Source organism: Amblyomma mixtum, chromosome 3 (assembly GCF_055824585.1).
Source record: "Amblyomma mixtum isolate Tamu chromosome 3, ASM5582458v1, whole genome shotgun sequence".
NCBI classification, from domain to species: Eukaryota; Metazoa; Arthropoda; class Arachnida; order Ixodida; family Ixodidae; genus Amblyomma; species Amblyomma mixtum.
The window spans coordinates 160,997,841-161,018,891 of record NC_143014.1 but is presented as its reverse complement, the minus strand read 5'-3'; the positions used below and the strand labels follow the sequence as shown (position 1 = coordinate 161,018,891).

Genomic DNA, 21,051 nt, shown 5'->3' with positions numbered 1-21,051 from the left:
TTTAACGTGCACTGACATCGCACAGTACACGGGCCTCGAATTTCTCCTCCAAAGAAATTCAGAAATAAATTCAGAAATAAAAAGGGGAGAAGATGGAATGCTGCCATTAAATGCGTACTAAGCTGCATCGGCGAGTAACGATATTGCATATGAAATGATGAAGTGCGTAGTCCGACAAATGGGCTGACAGAGTTCATTGCGTGAATAATGCACGAAGGTAACATGCAAGGTGAAATTAGAGCTTGTAGAGATGTCCAATGTCATTTAAATATGCAAACAAAAAGTTAATTGCATATGACTGTTGGCTAAGGGACATAAAACACTTTCCATTGTTAGAGGCACTGGGAAGAGCTTCTCCGTGTAATGTTAATAGTGTGCACGGTCGTCAGCATACCCAGGGCACTCAAGCAGGATTTGTTCCACAGTTTTGGTAGGATAGTGCATGCATGTGGCTTGCTAGTGGCACATGTTTATAACAAGGCTATGTATCCTATATCAGGGAGCCCTCGCGGGAAACAGCAGTACTCTAAAATGTTGTAGTTGCGATGTTCAATAGCTTTTATGAACTCAGACAAAGACAGGTTGCTTCTATGCGCTGTTCTTTGGAAAAAAAAGAACTGATCGCAGCGCCTCGCTTCAGATGTGGGTATCTTAAGCGTAACTTCACCGGGTGCATCGCTCCTTTATCGAGCTAAAGATACCAAATCTCGCTCTAATCTGGATGAAGAAAAGATCGACTTCTATCTGCCTTCAAACTGACCATGACCCTGTGAAGGCGAACTGTGCGCTAAGGGTCACTAAAGACTAACGCGAATGATGATGACAGCCTTTAATATTTAACGCGTGTCTAACTGTCGGCTCGCGTATGTCCTCAAAGCGTTACCGAGAAAGATCTTCCACCTGTCACGGACAGCTCTGGTAATGAAGCGATGGAACTTACGCTTTTAATCCCTGATTGCAGCGACTGTGTGCCGCTCGGTACTGTTCGTATTTATATCGGCTCAGTGCATTACCGTAAACCAACTGGGATATGCAGTCCCTCCATGTTCTCCGCTAAACGCCCAGTGCTGACACATAAAAAGGCAAAATTGCCTCTAGCTGCATTCAGTGGAGCTGGACTAGCCAGGTGCAAGTGGGGGAAGAAGCAGCCAAGTACGATTGCGCTAGTTCTGGAATCGTTCACTTCGCTGCGCATGGACCGTAAACAATAACAAAGCGCGTATGGAAACTGAAGTGGACAGCGTACGACACCAGACGACCCCGGTAATGCAAGAGGTTGGTGGCACTAAAAACAGGACATGTCCTGAACAACAGTGATACAAGAAATGCGCCTAACGGCCCGAAACATTTGACTTCCGGAACATTTTTCTCGCATTCTGTAGCTTGTTTTCCCGCGAAGCAGTGACAACCTCGCCCCCACCCCGCTCCATTCCTTCGTGTTGTGACGGCTAAATCTGTGCTCTAGGTCGGTGGTTTCCGAGGTCCGAGCCGCGTAAATATCTCTCTGGGCCAGGCGCCAGCGTGCACACCAGCCAAGAGCACGTGGCGGAGCACGTGGTCCGTGCGCCGCTCACGAAGACGCAAAGCAGGCGCGGCGCCGTCGCGGAGGAGACTTCGGTTGCCGCGCGACAGGCGGCGCCACTGGCGACCACCGCGGCAGCGGCGAAACAGCTGTTATCTCCCAGCATCCGTTTTAACTCCAAGCTGGCGGGCGCAGCGGGCGGTGTTTTCGTTGCGGCGTGCACAGGCGCACCGCGAGGCTGGCGACGCGCGCGCGCGTTGAGTGATTGCGAGCAAGCGGCCGTCGCTCGCTCGTCGCCCACAGTCACTGGACGCGGTAACGGCCGGCACGGTGCTCCTTCCGGGCGCAGCCCGCGATGGCCCACAAGGACGGCACCACCGCGACCACCAACGGTGTTCGGATACGCCGCACCCTGAGCCTGGCTAACGCGCTGCAGATACAGGAGTACGAAGCTAAAGAGCGCCGCCTCGCCCCCGACCTGCCGTGAGTGTGTTGTCTGGACTGTGTTGCCCTGTGTTGTGTCTCTTGCAATCACCCTGGTTGCTCGTGGACTACTGCCAGTGCTCTATTTGCTTTGATTTGAGTACTTTGAACAGAAATTGCGCCCCTGCACAGTATACGCGGGTCACCGATCACGCTGTGCTGATGATGAAGCTCGGCCCTCGAGCTGGTATGTTTAGTGAATCGTCATCTTGATGGCACGAAGACGATTGACTAAGCATGCCGTTCTTAGTGTCGCAGCGTTCGCAGAGACACCCAAGCGCTTGAGGGTCCCAGATGCGGATAGCCTTCGGCAGGTTGCAGAAAGATGAGCGGTCTGTCTTTTACCTGCTCGGGCTTATCGTTTTCTGTCGCCTTTTGCGTTCCCTTCTGCAAATAACAATTCTGCGGTGACATCGTAAGGTGTTTCGTTTCACAGTCCCGGTGAGCTTCCTTGTTGCAAAGTTGGGCTCGGAGCTAATTCGCTTACCCCGTCCTTTGCCGATCCCACAGGTTGGATGGATAAGCTTTAATCAGATTCTTAAAGGTAATCCCGCATAGGGTGGATGTCGCTGCTCGGAGTAGCCCGAGCGCGAGTTGACTTCACATTGAAAGAGTGCTTCTTTATTTTTATTTTTTTTTTGTCGTTGACCAAATTATCCAGCAGGAAATTTTCATTCGCCGGTACAAAACTGGTTATTGAGGGAAATTTGGGCTTATAGATCGAGTGGTTGCACCAGAGACAACAGTCATCGAGCTAGCTTTACCACCAGTGGGGCAACCGCGACGAAGAACCGTTGCACTTGAAGCGGAAAGCATTAGTCGCTTTAGAGAGTCATACTTTCAGATCATTTCTGTTGTGTGCCCGCTAGCGGGTCTTTCTGACTAAGCGTGAAGACGGTGTCTCGGTGTGCTTTTTTTTATACGGTGGAAGATTTTTATTTTTTTTTTCAATGCAAAAACACCCACTTGGTGAGTTTTTCCCCACGCGTAAGGAGCATTGTCACGCTGGGCAGAAGTTATTTACCAGAAATACCGTCGTGACAGCGGTATTTGTCACTCCGTATGGCGTAGACTGACGACGAATCTCTTTCGATAATTTTATTACGTTACGAGCATTTTCTGGGTATCGAGTTTCCTTTTCCCATACTGCCGCCCTATATAGGGGCTTCCCCGAGCGCTGGCTACAGTTCAACGAGGATCAGTCCATCTTTTGCTTTTTGGCGTCGTTCGTGTACGTATTTTATTGACGACTGCATAAGGCGAGGTTGCATAAGCGCATTTTCCGAGCTAGAGAAAGCTGCCTTGCGGAAGAGCTGACGGGGAGCAGTTATTTTCCTGTGCACGGTGGCAACGGCGATCACGCTATGCGATTTTTTTTTCCTTCTAGACCACTGAAATTACCCGCGCGGTGCACATTGCATGCTCCAAGTATGGAGCAATGACAGCTCGTGCCGATAAATATAAAGACCATAAATATAAATATAAAAGAGAGACGAACAGGTTGGCAGGAAGTGTGTCATTTGCAGTGTCTTATTAATTAAGTGCAGGAGAAAAAGCAAGGACTATTTACAGGCATTTTTAATTACAGATCGTTAATACACAGAACTAATGTAAATTGTGAGGGGGGGGGGGGGGGGCAAAGAAGCTGGCCTTCGAAACCGCACTGTTTGTTTTTTAGTGAAAGCAACGTCAATTACGCGATCAGGTGATTGCTCTGTACTGCAAATGACGCACGATCAAACACCTCATAAGTATACCATTTACCAAAGGCCTAAATCATAATAACTTAAGGCCTAAATCATAACTTGTGTATGTGTCTCCAAGAGACACTGAATGGCCATATGCAGCCTTGCGCACTGAACCAGACCGAAACTTTGCCACCTTCTGTGTGAGCAGGAGGTTACCTTTTCAGATTACCCGTATCTGCACTCAAGAACTGTATCGTCCACTTTTGAAAAACACGGTTAGCGTGAAATGAACTTAAGTTGGCCACAAAGGTTCCCGAGCCTTTGTTGCACGGTCGTGTAAGGAAAGAATGATGAGTAGCAAAGCTTGATTATCCGTATTGCGTCGACGGGTGACGCCTGTGGACAAGCAGCGCTGCTGATTTGGACGAAACTCGAGGTTCTGTTTCCGAGAAAGCAGTATTGCTGCTGCGTGCCGACAGGGACGAAGTACGATAACATTATAACGTCCTGTATGCCTTGCTCAGCTTTTGGCGTCTTCAGAATTGTTGCACAGGCTTATCAATCCCTTTATCGATTACACATTATCGGCTCACTTGAAGAAGTGTTTCCTAATTTTTTTTTTATCTACAAATGATGAAAAGTCAGTTTCTTTCCTCGAACATTTTTTTTATGCACAAAGCTGCACTGCTAAAAATGATGTAAACAATAAGCTTTAGTGGAAACAAAGGCGCAAGAAGCATTTCTTTTGCGATTTTGTATCGTATCGCTGCAAACGACGGCCGCCTCTGAAAGCTGCAGATGTGACGTCATAACCCCTCCCGCTTTTCCCGCGGGATTCGAATCGTTACCCGCACGTGGTCGGCGGGGCATAACTTCATGTATGCACGCTTTGTCGAACTCTGCTTTCCCGTGGTCGACATAATGACCCGAGCACGGCGGTAGTTGCGCCGCATGCCGTCCTCGACCCGAAGTTATGTCGGGGTTGCCAACGTCCGCTCTCCTCGCTTTTACACACAGTTGAGCGTGTGTGGTGAATGAAAATCTCGGTCAAGTCGGGGCCTCAAGTAATGTGTAAGCTGGCTAAAAAAAATCTTTGTGGTAGGTGGTTAGAATGGCTGTAGAAATTTCCTAGGAATGCATTTCTGCGAGTTCCCTGGGGATGCCCATACGCACGGGAGCTGTGCAACGACTGCAGGTAGAGCAGGTGGGCTTAAGGAAATAACTTTCTCCATTGCTCACCGAAGAACGCTTTCCAGGGAGGCTCACTTATAAATACCAAAACTCTTGACAGAAACCTTGCCCCAGCTTGCTGGAATACTTGTGCAGGGATCTTTTTATGTGGAGTTTACGTAGTGGGCAACAGCTGATATGTATTCGCTGCGGTCTGCTTTTCCTGCCTTGCAGTTGCGCGATTCATCCTAAAGGGTAAACTCCCCCGTCTGCCAGTAAAAATTTGATTTCAACCTGCGCTAATTTTGGCGCCGTGCCTTCAATTACACCGGACATAACAAACGCAAAGAAGTTTTGCAAGCAGGTTTAAGAGGTCTACAGTGATACCATACTTACTGTGATACTACTACGCATCGCGCTAACGCAAGGTAAGCGGGCGCTCTCTACCTGAAGAGCCAAAACGATGCCTCTCGCAACTGTACAACTGTTTGCCGAACCAACCTGAGTTGTCATTTAATAGTTGTAGTTTATTATGCCGCAGTCGTGTTCCAGGATGCTTCTTACAACATATGCGAAGGGACAGCTCGCGCGGAAGGAAGGCGCGCCGCGATGAACGCTGCATCAAACATAAGTCACACCGACGGCAGCAAACAGCCATTGTGCGTTTTCATTCAGCGTGTTCGCCTCAAGCCTGCTTTCAAAGCACTTTTCGCGCGTGCTTTTGCTGCTTTTGCTTGATCGAGGTCGCGACCATGCGCTCTCCGGGAAAACAAATTGGACCTCTCGGATGTTTCTTCAAACATAACGCGTGCACGCAGGCACTAATTTCAAACAACAAAGGCGATGTATTCATGATCGGCCCCTCAGCGCAGCCGGGTTTTGCGGCAAGCGCCCCGCCGCGGTGGCTCAGTGGTTGGGGTGCTCGGCTGCTGACCCCAAAGACGCGGGCTCTATCCTGGCCGCGGCGGTTGAATTTCTGTGGAGGCGAAATTCTATAGGCCCATGTACTGTGCGATGTCAGTGCACGTTAAGGAAACCCAGGTGGTCGAAATTTCCGGAGCCCTCCACTACGGCGTCCCTCATAGCCTGAGTCGCTTTGGGACGTTAAACCAACGAAACCAAACCATTTTGCGGCAAGCATATCACGCGTGCGCCTAATAGATCGGTCCACACAGTTGCGACGTCGGACACATGCTCGCTAACGAACAATTTAATTCATCTTGGGCCGCTGTCATAGTAGAAATAGGCAGCGCGCACCCGTACGCTCGGCAAATCACATGCGCGGCGATGGGGAAGACGGGGAGAGCGACCCGACCCTGTTTCTACCTCTGCAGATGGTTCACGGGGCGGTGAAACGAAATGACAAGGTACTGTTCCACCCAATACCGTCACAACAGCATCGTTGCGCATGGAACACTTTCGCGTATACGTTTCTGACAGGAAAGAAGCCCCGAAGACAGAAATCTACCTGTGCAGCCATCGTGGCTAAACCTGACGCCTTTGACTGGTGAATTGTTCGGAACTTTAGCTCCGCGTGGTTTATGCAACTATAGTACAGCTGTACTGAGAATGCTTGGCATGGCGCTCGAAAGACAAAGCCGAAAGCCTCACGCTGCTCTGTCTTCCTAAGAAAACGTAAAGCAGATAGGACCGGATGTCCGTTTTAGATGAAAAGGGTGAGGAAGGTTGGCACTGCGCTTTTGTTCTGACAACCCTGAGAGCAGTGCGCTTGAATGTGTGCAACGCTCGTGGTAGCAAATAAATGCTGATTTATTAATGCGATTTTTCATTGCTGGAGATTAGATCCCGGTCCTTAACAGCACCGAAAATTTCTTGTCCTCGTTCCCAGTCTTGGAACACCGTAAGACAGCTAAGCTGGAAGACTACCGCTGCCAGAATGACGAGCTCGCTACTCGTATCTAGCCTGATGCATTATTAGCTTGGGAAAGCACGGTGCTTAACTTACTGCCGTGTTTACTCCAACGCAGCGTTGAGTTGAGTGCGTTCGCATTCGTATTCGCTTAGTCCTGTGCGGCGCTTAAAGGGGCACAGAAACACAATCTTAGTTGACTGTTTTGCCTGTTGATCGCATACACTGAGTTACAATGGGGCTATTAGCGTCGGTAATACCGCGTATATTCCGTTTTTTAATATTCTAATATCTTCCCAAAAACAAATTCATGGCTCTGATGGTGTCCCCACACAGTGGCGGGTTTTAGCAGCGGATATGACATCACCTGGCACGAGCTTGATGGTTGGACAAACAGTAAGTATATTGCAAATTGTAGGAATATATAGAGACACATTTTTGTCTCCTGTTGATGTTTTATATTACATCAACAAAAACAACTTGTTCGTCTTTGATAAAAGCCCTGCAAAGCAAGAAAAATAAAAATACACCACCAGGGGCTCTAGCATGGAAACGACGCTGCCAGTCTCAGCAGGAACGAGCTACAGAGAGCAGGCAACCATGGAGTGCAAACTTCCGCGACGTGCTCTGGCAGGCTCTTTTGATTGGCAGCGTTTTGTTTGCTTGTATTTTGAAATTTCTTCATTGAATAACTCCCGTTCCTGTGCATCGATTCCTGTAATTCTTTTTAAGTCAGCATCTGTGTGACATAAAGAATCCGCCTGAAGTATAGCCGGTATCCCCCCAAGCAGTGTTTCGCAGCCCCTTTAACCTCCCTAGCATACACTGTAGCTAACGATTGCTGGTGTGCTTGCGTGCGTTCGCGTTTGTTATCAATCTGCAGTTTCCTCATGTTTAGTGTACCCGCCGCTGTGGCGCAGTGGCTTTGGCGTTCGGCTGCTGATTCCTAGGCCACGGGTTTGACCCCGGCCGTGGCGGCCGAACTTCGATGGAGGCGAAATACAAAAACGCCCGCGTGTTATGCGATGTCAACGGACGTTAAAGAATCCTAGGTGGTGTAATAAAATATGGAATCCTCCACTATGGCATCCCACATAGCCTGAGTCGCTTCGGGACGTTAAAACCCGACAATCCATTATCTACAGTCCTTATGATTCGTTGGGTGCGAAACGGTAGACGCTAGGGCACTCTTCAAATCCCGTCGGACGACACAAAGCGACGAATGGTCTAATGGAGCCTTGGTAATGCCGTAATAGCTGCCCTTTTGTCTCAACTCCGCACGCAACACCATACACGTGGCATCCGACATCGCGTTATTTTAACTGTTTGTGCCTTTGCATGCGGTTTAAGCATGCGAGAGAAAAGCTCAAGATGTGGCTGGCCCCTGCATGCCTGACCGGAACGTCCATTGTTCTTGCTTGCTCCTCGTCGCTAACGGCTCGTATTCACGAGCCTTTTTTCTTTTATTCCCGTTTACGCAAAGGCACTTGATCGTCATTCGTATCTTTCGCTTGCGTAACGAACTTAGCGGTCAGCACAACCAGGTTTCATGTCAAACAGCTGGGCAACGGCGCGCTTCAGATACCGCAGCCGGTTGCCTGTCCGATAATGGTGTTGAACGTCACATTCTTCGCCTCGCGTTTGACGAGCCGGCTTGGCGTGCGCTCATAAAATGTGAAAGAAACCATCCGCTGAAATATAAGCAAGGTGACGACTACATCTCGATATAATCGCACATTGACAGTTCACTTCCAGCGTTTTCTTCACGTTCATTTTTATTTGGCGTCCGTTCAAAGTAAGGAGCAGACAGAGCAGGAAGACTCTCTGTCCCCAACAGCGTTACCCCGCCGGGATCCGAGGCGGCTGCCAGCGGCGAGTGCGCAGAAAGGGCATAACAGTGCCGTTGCTACCCGAACTTACGGCATGTTTATCAGCGCCCGCCGGGCAGTGAACGGGAGCGGAGGGGAGGGGGAGGAGGTTGAATGTCGGTGTGTGTGTATCTCCCCGTCACTGCTGTGCATTGAAGCCATGCCCGAGATTAGATTTCCAGCTGCGGAGACCGCTATTTCTGCTTTTCTCGCCGTGTTCCGTGTGTCTTTCCTTGACAAGCTGGAAAAACACGGCGCCTGTGCCTCACGCCGCGGTCCGCTGTTTGTCTCGGAGAATTCCCACGAGTGTTGTTTGGAGCGGATGTAGACAGTGAAAGGTTCACCCGCCCCTTAAGTGTCTAGTCTGCGGCTCTGTCTTCTCTCCGCTGACGATTGTATCGAGTTTTTTTCCGCGTTCACTCGGTCACGCGAGTTACCAAGCCTCCATGCTTGGTCAGCCTCTCCTCATCCTTTAGATAGGTAATAGCTTGAAAAGGGAAAGTGCGTGGAAAGTATATTTCAATGAGAAACTTTCTTCTGAGTAAGAAGTGTCGTAGTATGTTGTAACTGAAAACTCTCGCTTTCACCTGTGGACCAGAGACAGTGTTGTCCGCGTGGGCTTGGGCCATTATGAGCCTGCGGTCCGGGGCAGTGGGCGCTCTCGGGCATGTGCTGCCACCTGCGATCACAGCGGGCCTAACAGCCGTGGGTAGGGCCGGTCGTTTCCAGCTGTAAATTATTCCTTCGTACTGTGGCATAATCCTCCGGAGAAATTAGTAAACAACAAAAGTAAACAAAATAAAAACTGCTGTGCAGCCTTCGGCTCACGGGCCTTGGTCGTCGGGAGGTGTCGAAACCTTTCCAGCCTTCATGGTTCGGTTCAGTTGTATTTTCTTTGGTCACCTTTCAGAAGTGTTAGCAGGTTTGGTTTGCACATTACTAATGGGCTTGCTCAATAGAAGCTGATGCAGAACTCAGAAGCTCAGAAGCGCTTAAGAGCATGTTGTCGTGTCCGTTCGTACTTAGCTCAGCATATGAACCGAAAGGAGCCGTCTGAAGTTCTTGCGTGTCCTCATCTGGTTAAATCGACCCCGACCGCACAGATCTTGTCAAAAACACCAGGCCCGACATCTAACAGCGAATGAAAGACGTACGATGCGAGGATCACTTCTTGCCCGCTGCTTAGGCCTCCAACTTCCAGGCATTTAAAACGTTGAATGAAAGTTATGAGCTCCCAGGATTTCATCACTGATGGCAGGAATTCATGTATAAAGTTGGGATATTTACGGAGAAAAAAAAATGATTACATCATAACTGAATTGATCTGACTTTGGTCATTTCTCAAATGCCAAATTCAAAACAGCTCCATCATCTGTGAATACAGCTTTACGACCACATAAATGTTAGGCTATTCTGCTCTTAATGTTAGCTTCTGCCCGAATTTATCCTTCTTCAGGCGTCCTGCATCTCTAGTAGTTTACACATTGCCTTTGCGTTGATAGATATGCTGGTGAAGACCTTTGCTTTAAGCTTGCTAGCAAGTGACATGGTTATGTGACAAGAAATGAAAATCATCCACGTTTTTAAGCTCTGTATCACGTCTGATACGCTGGGCATTACGAGGTTAAAGCGCATTAAAATCCCAACAAATTCGCGGGTTCGATCCCGGCCGCGGCGGCTAGAATTTCTTTGGAGGAGAAATTCTAGAGGCCCGTGTGCTGTGCGATGTCAGTGCACGTTAAAGAACCCCAGGTGGTCGAAATTTCCGGAGCCCTCCACTACGGCGTCTATCATAGTCTTAGTCGCTTTGGGACGTTAAACCCCATAAACTAAACCAAACCAAAATCCCAACAGCCAGGAGCAGCATTTTTTTTTTCCCCTGTTCGCTCAGTTTGATTCCGATCACGTGCCACACGCAGCTAGCCTCATCGAACATTCCGCAACGCGATACTCGGAGTTCGCCGTAGGGACGTGTCTGCAAATTGCTGCAATCGACGTGTGTGCCGAGTCCAGTGGCTGGCATCGCCGGCGGTCGTATCGTGCGGAATGACTTCACCTTCGGCGCCTTTGCCCGCCTTGGGCGGACGCGTCACCGGACAGACCCGTGCTCCGCGCTCCCGCGTTTACCCTCTCGTGCGCCCCTCGCCAAAGGTCGCGACGCGCTTTGTGATGACTAGAGCGGCCTTCGAGAAAGAGCGCGCGCTGCGTTTTGCGTCTGCAGTTTCCGAGGGATCGAGTTTCAGCGTGCGCCAGCGTCTCTTCGGGGGGTGCTGCTGGGAAATTTCCCCCGTCCTCGTTGGTCCTCGCCTCGCTTTCGCCCGCGCGCCTAGCGTCGCCGACCGGGAGAAACCTCTCGTGCGTGCGTGCGTGCCTGTGCCGCGAGCTGATATACTCGCCGCACGGCTCTCGCAAACAAGCCTCCTACTCCTTCAAAGGAAGCGCATTGAACTGTCGTGATTTGGAACGGGAAGCTCGGGGCTCGAAAAAATCGAGATCTCGCGTTCCATAATTGGCTGCTCTGGGCGCTGCGACCAGAGGTCCAGAGTGCGCGTTCTCTGGCGGACGTGGCAAGAAGTGAGGTCTTGGTGCAAGGCTTTTCCCAGGCGGGGAGACATTGGCTCTCTCGTTTAAGTAATCCGCGTGCCCGATCGATGGCGCTAAAAAAAGAAAGCGAAGTCTAGTGGAACGAAGCTCAGAATGTGCAATAGAAGCCGTCCGTCCTCTGCGCCGACTTAACAGTTAAGCTAGACGCTTGTCCTCGGCAGTTGTCCTGAAGCTCGCGAACCTCCGCGGTGACTTCGTGGTATGGCGTTCAGCTTCCGAGCCCAAGGCCGCGGGATCGAGTCCAGGCCGCCGCGGCCGTATTTCGATGGAGGCGATATGCAAAAACGGTCGTGTACTGTGGGATGGCAGGGCGCATTAAACAAGCTCAAGGTTCTCCACTGCGCATCTTCCATAGCCCATGCGCAGCTTCGGGATTTTAAACCATACCATTTGGCTTTTTTTTTTTTTCGTGTCAGTACTCGCTTTCTCCGTTTCTGCCTTCATCGAGTGAATAAAAACCTCAAACTGACGCGCCCGACAATGTCCATTCGCGCGATTAGCACACTATGAAAACCTTCCGGAGTGCTTGCTATCCGTCAGTTTATCATCATGAGAACCGTCACGGATAGGGTAGTCTGCACGCTGCTCACAAATCAGTCTGGCGCTTAACGGCTGCAGCTGGGCGGCTTTCCCTTCGGATCGTTATTCCCACCGCCGAGGAGCAAGTACTCCGCCTGTCGCACAAAAGCGAGAGGCCAGCGACCGCACCGTAGGGGCCAACAATAGTTTTGCGATAGCTTTCTTTTCGCTCGTGAAGCCTGCGCAGCTATCTCCGTGTAATGTTTGACAGGCATGACGTTCGTCGCCTATGCTGTGTATACGGCCGCTGTTGTGCGTGCGATTACGACTCGTGGCGCACAGCGTCTCCTCAGAGCCATTTCTTTCTTCTTTAGGCTTAAAAAAAAAACTGTTAGAAATACCCCTTTTTCAAGCAACAAAAGCGAAATGAATTGTGCAGCTTAGCAAGGATCAGTGGGAGAGTAACGCCTTCTGGGTAAACCTGCGGTCAACTGAGCCGCGCGGTGAGGCACTGTGAAGAATACTCGCTGTTAAATCGCGAAAGACTTGCAAAAGTTTCTGTGGGGTGCACGCTCGCTGAACACGGTGCTGTGCAATGCTTCGTGCGTACGCATCTGTTCTCTACTGAAATGCTTTTGACGGCTGCTGTGAAGGCTATCGAAAAGAGACTCTAGTAAATGAATGAATGAACAAAGCCCTTATTGGAAGGGGAGGCTCTCGGCCTCCATTAGGAGGAATGGGAGTGTAGGTGCTGAGGCAACTTCCAGTAGGTCGTTTTCACAGCCTTCAGAGCTGCGCGTCGTAAGTCAGCCGACCTCTTTTACACTACTCGTAGCAGACCGCTCTCGCCGCGACGGCATGCTGTGTATGTAAGTAAAATTTCGTTAGCACCACTTCCAAAGGACGCTCGTCTCCTCGCTAATGACACATCCGAGCTGCGCAGTACTGTCTGATAGTTTCAGCAAATATGGCAATGTGGCTGCGACGTAACTTCGTGGGAAATTTTCCCGGAATATTGCTACCACGTACAGCGCGACTACTGCTCAGTCTGCGTTTCTTTTTTAATAAACGTTCCAGTGGCAACACAGAAGTGCACAGCTCCGCCAAGCAGTAGGCCCCGTTTACCATCGTACCCGCAACGTGATGCGCTTCACGCGACATAGATACTTTGCGGTGGAAATATAATCGTCCCCCTTTAGCTGAGCCCGAAAGTTCCACGTCTGCTGCACAAGGGCCATAGCGCGGCGTAGTAACAAACCCGGTGTCCTGTCTACTTTTGCCTGGAGGCGTACTTGCGGGCCTCTCAGATTCGCAGTTTCGCACTGCTCGGGCACAGGGCATCTGGCCCACTCTTGCCGTGCGCTGTTTTGCGCTGTTTTTCGCCACCGTCTGAACTCTCGAAACAGCAACAGATTCCGTCTCTCCTCTTTCTCTTCCCTCCTTCTATCGCCCCCTCCTCACCCTCTTGTCTTTCGCTGTAGCTATGCCCTCTCAGTGACGGCTTTGAAAAGGCTTCGCCCCACTGCCGTTATTGTGTGTGCTCGCTTCCGTCTAGCAGGCGCCGCGGCAAGAGTTGACCGAGCCTCGGCCTAGAGACGCCTGTTGCGTCTGGGGCATAGCTGACTGAGGTTTTCCTGCGCCGCTAATCGAAGAGGAAAAGTCAATCGGTCAGTCGCGTTCGGCACGCCAATAAAAATGCCTAAATCCTGCTTCTAACGCGTACCGGCGACGAAGGCGCGCCTTAAATTGATTTCGTCATAGCTCGGAAATCCCAGCGGTTCGGTGCTCTTAGTTGCGGCGGCTGCAGCAGCTGTACGTGCGAACGCGCAGAAATCAGGTGTGATTATATCATGCGGGGTTATAAGTGAGCCTGGCTGTCGTTCAGATGACCCAGTATGGGGCAGCTTCTCCAGTACACAGAGCAATGCCATTGCTGGACACAAGTGTACTCTCCTAAGAACGCGTCCGTTGCAAGGACGTCTGCAGCTGGTTGGCCGCACGTGTAGAGGAAGAGGGATGGCCTGTGTGAGCGGCTCTGTCCCTGTTACGCACGAACGCTACTCAACGCTACTATGTTTATGCGCGGTCGGTATTTCTATAGACGCATCGCGCCTCCTCTAAAACCGAGAAAAAAAAGACTAGCTTCAGTAACCAAAGCTGGGGTGCCTTACCACAAGTTAAGCCTTTCACAATAAAAAGAGTTTCGGACGTGATCGAAGCCATAGAACAATAATATGAACTAAAAATGAGGACAAAGGAGCTATGCGACAACACTTGAAGAGAAAAGTAACACGAAAAAAAAGGTTTTGAAACAGTCAAGTTTCCATTTTTTTTTTTTCAATTGAGCGTGGCGCTGCTGCTTAATTGTTCTAATAGCGGAACAGTTCCCTTTACATTACAGTGGCCCTGAAAGATGTTATTAGCCGGAAATCTACACGACCTATCTCCAGCTGCTTCTCTGGGACACTATAAGCACGGCAAGCGTTGTCGAGAGTAGCTTATCGTACCTTCTGCGCTCGCCAGTGATTTACATGGCTGGAGTACGCGGGGGTGTGAACCATGGAGCCATAAAGTACTGCCTTCCATTACTGTACGGTGTCATAAAACGCATTCGCGGTTGAGTCTGACGGAATAATTTTTTAAAAAGCTGTATGTAAAAAAGAAATATGCGACATCTGCGCAGTAGCTGTCTGCAAGCTACTTTACATGGTTGTGCGGTGTTATCTCTATCTGAATATTTAAATAACTGACTCAAATCCACGTCTTTAATTAATCGGATTAGGGCATAAGTTTGTGTTCCGAAATTGTAAACCCGCTCACTTTTCAGTAACAACCTCATGCGTGAAAACTGAACCGATCCGATAGGCATGAAGCACACCGCACGAGCCGCCTCCTTTTGACGACGATGGGTGACATGCGAACCATATATATATATTGCTTTGATTGATTGATTTTACGTGCCAACTCAACATTATGGGGTGCAAGACGACGGACTACTATGCAATGCGTACTGACATCGCACAGCACGCGGACCTTTCTGCATTTCGCCTCCTTCAGAATGCAGCCACCGTTGGCGGGATCGAACTAATGACCTCAGGCGAAGTCGCCGTGCGCCATAGCCGCTGAGCCATCAGGGTGGGTCGATAGCCGCATTAACTACTATATACCTATCTGACACAGCGCATAAATATCTGCGCCGACGCAATCGCGTTGAACGTGCTCTAGGAGCCATCTGTGTGGTGGCAGGTATCTTGTATGGTCCGAAGACTGGCAGAACTGCAGACCCTGTATGCAAGGACCAGGCTGGAGTCTCTGCAAACTTTAGCTGAAAGGACGCCCTTTGAGCATTGCGGATGTGGAAACCAGAATACAATAGAACGGCGGTGTCAGGGAACGCCATTGTGCGAGCGCGTAAGCTGCCGAACTGAGCCGGATGATCTTATCGATTTGTCAACTGTGCTGGTCAACAAAGACGGATATCGGGCTCCTGCATGCCGGTGACGAAACTCTGAGAGTTCGGGCGCATTGTATTTTTGTATGCTTGCGTGCGTATGTGTGCGCGGGGAGGGAGGGTGGCGTACACTTTGGTTATCGAGTCTTCTCAAGCTTGTGCGCATGCAGGTACTGCGCTTTTTCGAACGCGAAGGATTGCTTTGTTGGCATGTGGTGCAAATATGGACGTCGGTGGAAGCATCTGCGCTAGCGCGGTGCGATTTACAAGCAGTCTGCCTGTTTGCACCGACTTCAACCGCCAGCCAGATTCTACCAGTTTTGAAACGGTGTTTTGGTCTGCACGTTAGCTACCGTTACGATAACGTCCCAAAGCGACACATGGGCTGCAAGAGACGCCGTTGCAGAAGGCCCGGATTGATTTCGAACGCCTGGGGTCCTTTAACGTGCGATGACATTGCACAGAACACGGCTGTTTTTGCATATCGCCTCCATCAAAATTCAACCGCCGCAGCTGCGGTTTGATCCCGCGACCATAGGCTCAGCTAGCAGTTGAGCGCCGTAGCCCCTGGCCCGCTTCGGCAGGCGCACGTTAGCTGTTCTGAATGAACTTCTGACTCCATGGTCCAGTTGTGTGAAGTTTTGTGCAGGGCCCAGCTCCGAGGTTTTCTATTCTGAACAAACGTGACCTATGTTTTACCACCAAAGTCAGTTATTTGATTTCGTCTTCTTCTATAGTCTCCTATAGTCTCTTCCTTATCCAGGCCGCCGCGGTGGCCCAGCGGTTATGGTGCTCGGCTGCTGACCCGAAAGACGCGGGTTCGATCCCGGCCGCGGCGGCTGTAATTTCTTTGGAGGAGAAATTCTAGAGGCCCGTGTACTGTGCGATGTCAGTGCACGTTAAAGAACCCCAGGTGGTCGAAATTTCCGGAGCCCTTCACTACGGCGTCTCTCATAGCCTCAGTCGCTTTGGGACGTTAAACCCCATAAACCAAACCAATCTCTTCCTTATCCTGTTTCTGCCTGTTGTTCTTCATGCTTCTAGTATTACTGTTTAACCCAACTACAGACACCAGGAACGTTTCACTGAAGTAATCTTATGTCGCCTTCGAATAGGACACACACACCTGACACATAACTGCTTACTGATGAAACAAAGATGTTTAGACGAGCTCGCACTAAACCATATTTTGTTCGCATGCACAAAACTCGAAAAAGGAAGAGGTATTTTACTCAATTTTATAAGAATGCATTCCTTTTCACCCAGCGCTGTTCTTAAGTGATAATGCAATTGTTAACATGTCATGTATCTAGCTTTTTAAGGGAAGCTGGTTTTCTTCAAAAAATGTGGATTCTTACCCAGTGCGTCGTTCGATTTTATAATACACCTCAACCACTTTCTTACCACTGAGAAGAATGCCTAGGACTTTATTTGGTTGGTTGGGAGCCTCGAGGCCCTTGCCCAGCCAAGGATGGCCACAGAGGTTACCCTACCCTCTTTAAAGCTTTTATTAATACCCATTTCTAAAATTATTTTCCTTTGTAATAGGTAGTACTAACGATTAAGGTCCTCTACACCACTGCTGATTTTTCACATTTCTATGAAACTGCAGAAAACTTTCCTACACATTGAGCTTGGCGCATGATGGCCTTAGTTGCCTATGTGCTATAAAACCCAACCCAACACAACTCCAACCCAACTACAGACTGTTGGCAAAATAACATGCACCAGTTATAAACTTGAAATAAGGTCGACTTCCTAATTTTGTTTACAGCTGCAGCTGTTAAAGGCCCGTCCCCTGGGTTTAGCATCGTAGTAGTAGTAGTGGTAGTCAGCGTAACCGGAGGGTGGTAACCATGGGGAGGGTTGAGGAGAGGGTTTACAGTGGAAGGACGAGGGCGTAGCGAGAGCGGAGGAATGCGGAACCGGAAGGTGGTTGGCACAGGAACCCCCCTGAAGGTGGTTACCTTGGAAGGAAGAGAGTTACCGTGGCGGGAGGAGGGCATGGCGAGAGCCAGGGAATTGGTAACTGGAGATTTGTGGCCATGGATGGAGAAGGGTATGCAGAGAGGGGAGAAATGCGCGACTGGAAGATGGCTGCCAGAGGAACCATCCGAGGAGTGGTTATAGTAAAAACAGCAGGAACAGGATGGTTACCGTGGAAGGATAGTATAGCGAGAGCTGAGAAGTGCTTAACCGGAAGGTGATTACCAAAGGGAACCACCGGGAGGGTAGTTTCCGTGGAAGGAGGAGAGAGGGCATGGCGAGAGCGCAGGTATGCAGCAGGACCCGCATGCGGCGGGTGCTGCGTAACGCGCCGCCCGAGGAGAGGCACAGTGGCGCTGGCCTCGCGCTCTTGGAGCAGCGGACTGGAGAGGAGCGCTAGTCGAAGAACGTGTATGTGTGCAAAACTAAAACGGGTTGTCTGTAACTACATAATGTACATGTCTCTATCAAATTCATTACCTCAGTGTATAGCGAAATGAAAATTCTTCAACAGCTGTCGCTGAAGCTCGCGTTACTCGGTGGCAACCGCCGTGCGAGTTTTTGATCATATTACTGAAAAAAAAACTGCCCAAGTATCCAATACGAGCTCATGGTATACATGTTCCTTGTTTGAGAAGACAGTCGCTCTACCCATGCAGTTGACGGCAGTCATTGCGAAGGCAACACCACCTGTGACTATCACTACTGCTTCTCATTAGATGATACTACAGTCTTACTTTTCAACTCATTTTTTTGCCTTTCGGGCTCATTCCGTGCTACGTACTCTTCCTTTATTTCTTTTATACAGTTTCATTTGCAAAGCAGGTGGGCATGGGCATTGCTTGTTGGTTGGTCGTTAGGCTTGCAGCAAAACGTCTCCTTGCCGCTACTCCTTCCTGCGCATGCTTTTCTTGCAGTCGAGTCACCGCGGAACGTTATGATTTCACTTTTGTTGCACAAATACTCGGCCTTCGTGAGGCGTGTTCGTCGTTCGCAGTGGTCTTTGTTGGACAGCCGGAACTGCCTCCCTTAGCTTTTTTTTTTTTTAATCTGAGCAAGGCGTCGCGATACGGCAGTACCGTTGCGAATTACTGTTCAGTTTTGTTACGGAGCCAAAAAATGTAAGATTAGTTTTCGGTCACTTTTTTTTTTCAGCCCACATGCCATCTCCGTAGCTGAGCTTATCGTTCGAGTTTAACACATCCGCGAATGAGCGAAAATTGCTGCTGCTGCTTTGTGTAGTAAAAATTATAGAGCACTGCAGACTGCTGCATTGGAGAAATTTGAACGTCAGCAACTTTTTTTGCAAGTCATCGTTGTCACGTGACGCGTATAACGTGACCCTTGGGTTACATCGGGAACATTTTTTTTGGTAGTCATCGGTGTCTAACATCAGTACATATCCCCAACACACTTTACCGTCGTACACTCCGTAACGTGTTCAGTTCATGCCTCCCTAATTAACACGCTTGGACGAGCGATCCTTCATGCCGTATTGCGTTGCGTGCCCGCCTGGCACACACAGGGCCTGGGTTTAAAGAACAATGCTGGTGAAATTCTTTTTTTTTCTAATAATCATTTTCGCGTGGACACGCTCTGCCGACACGCTCTGCTGACAGGTCCTGTACTCGCCACTCATGAGGCAAGAAATGCTTTCGCATTAAGAAACGTACATACCGTGCGCTCTGGCTTCGCTCTCGCAAGCCAGAGCGCACTGACAGCTGACACTGACTGACAGCTCCGGATTTCGCGAGTTTGCTCCCGAGCGCAGAAAATACCACCGCAGTAAGGCTACCATTACATGAAGTTGTGCTCCTCTTATATGGGGCAGGTTTCCAATACAACCGTGTGGTGCATTTCTAGGGGTTAAAATGTTTCATACTTTGATCAGGTGACTTAATAAGAAGCAAAACCTAGTGATCTTACTTCAAACACGCAGCTTGTACCCCCCCCCCCCCCCACACTTTTTTTTTTCAGTGCCCTTAACCCACGCGGGAAGGGAGCAACCGTGGATTCCCCCCCCCCCCCCCCTCTCGAGTGTGCTTACTTAAAAATGGGCGTGCTGCTGCAGCACAGCTCGCGTTTCTCTCGCAGTTTTCTTGGCATTGCAAACGTTCAGTTAAATTTAATAGAAACGGCGATGGATTCTCTTAAATTTAATGCGATCAGCTATTACCTCATTCACCCATAGACGTGAGGCAAAGCCAGCATTGCACGCAGAGCGGTCTACGTGCATGCGTGTGAATTTAGACCTAATACCCGAGCCTGCGGAGAAGCTCACTGTCCCTCCTCCTCCTCTTTTATTTGTTACAAATTCGTGAGGCTCGCTGAACAGTGTCGACAAAGCACAGAGAATTGATCAAGTAGAATTGAATAAGCATAATATTCCAACGGGAAGCTACTCAAGGGATGAGCGCGTCGTCTTTCTTTGCTCGTTCCCTACATGTGTACCGTTGCGATGGAACATCCAGCTGAGCGCTGGTTAAACTTGAGAAGTGGTGCATGATTCTTCTCAAAACGTGCACAAAATCATCCTCGTGCGCTCATGTTCACATTCTAAATGCAAATCGTCACCAAACTATGGCGCAAGTAGTGTGGAGGTCCTCGTCGCTGTACATGGACAATCTCCGAAGTTGGCACGACTAGCTCTTCGCTATCACTTGGCTGCTGGATTCGAGGCTTACTGATATCATTCGCTTGGTGCGCTAGCGCTCTCTGACGAGCTTCTGCGTCCTTGGGTCCTCGTCGCTAAGCTGTTCCCTTTTTCTATCCCTCCCCGCCCCCCCACCCCCCCCCCCCCCCCCCCCTTCGTGAAGTTAAATGTTAGGCGGTCTGGTGAAGCCAGTTTCCACTGGTTCCAAAACGCCTACGATGATGGTTATGTACGTGGACAAGGATTTCCGTTCGCGATCTGGGTCAGTCGCGATACGGCTGGCGAGGGTGTGTCAGCGGTCGACAAGTTGTTCCTTGGCACGTGGCGTATAGTGCTGCTCATTGATATCGCCTTTTCATTCAACGTCTTTTTCTTCTGTTTACTGGAACAGCTCGTGTCATAGTTTCACTAATATTCCGTATATATCTCCATTCTTGTATGCGTAGTTTAGTTCCATGTAGCGTCGCGAAAATTCATGCTTTTTTATTAGTCGGCTATAAGTCGTAACCGAACGTTTTCATTGTACATCAAACTCGTATAGCTCTATGTTCAAAGTATACCTTTCGGCTGAGGTGTGGGATTTTTTTTCTCACATTTCTTTTTCACTTCAGAGAGAAGCCCGAAAAAAGACTAGAAACAACACGTAAGTTGGCAATGGTCGACGTGTCAGTTGGACGCGTCACACGATGTGGACAACTTGCACGTTGTGACGTCTTGAATACACCAGCCGTGAGGAACACGTCAGCCAAGCTCAGCCGTTGTTTCTCACCTCTCCTGAAGAGAGAAGCGGCGATCACTGGTCTGTGGGGAAGAAAAAGCAGAACCTGGGAGTAGAGAGGGGGGCATCGCTAATGTTTTTTTTCCTCGTTCGTATGCAGAATGGCGAGACTTTAAAGGCGGATTTAAGTGCTCGGTCGCGTGACACGTGTGCCAGTAGTCACGCGTGAGCACAAAGGTGCCTCGTGGTGACGTTCCGTGGCTTTCAGTCGTCGGCGGCAAAAGCAAAACACCGCTTACCGATGTAGTGGTGATGTCAAAAGCAGACAACGCTAGCCATTCACAGTAGTGGTGTCAACAACAGCTCCGCATAAGCCTCGCTGAGACACACTACTGGACCTTCTTCTAGCACGGAATACCCCAGAACGTCCGTGTCCGCTAAAAAAGCTTGGAAATGGCAAAGTTATCGCGCGCCGCTCAATTCTAAAGAAGAGAGTTTGGCTGTGGTCTGTGTTTGTTG

General features: G+C 49.7%; 1 protein-coding gene across 1 annotated transcript in view; it reads left to right on the top strand.

Moving 5' to 3' along the window:
- The first annotated feature begins 1,693 nt into the window (after positions 1 to 1,693).
- Positions 1,694 to 21,051, top strand: part of mdy (diacylglycerol O-acyltransferase) — a 175,720-nt gene continuing 156,362 nt past the window's right edge. Inside the window, exon 1 of the mRNA XM_089581706.1 lies at positions 1,694 to 2,005. Within this exon, the coding sequence (XP_089437832.1) occupies positions 1,878 to 2,005 (128 nt within the window). The 5' untranslated portion in view covers positions 1,694 to 1,877. The remainder of the gene's footprint in view (positions 2,006 to 21,051) is intronic.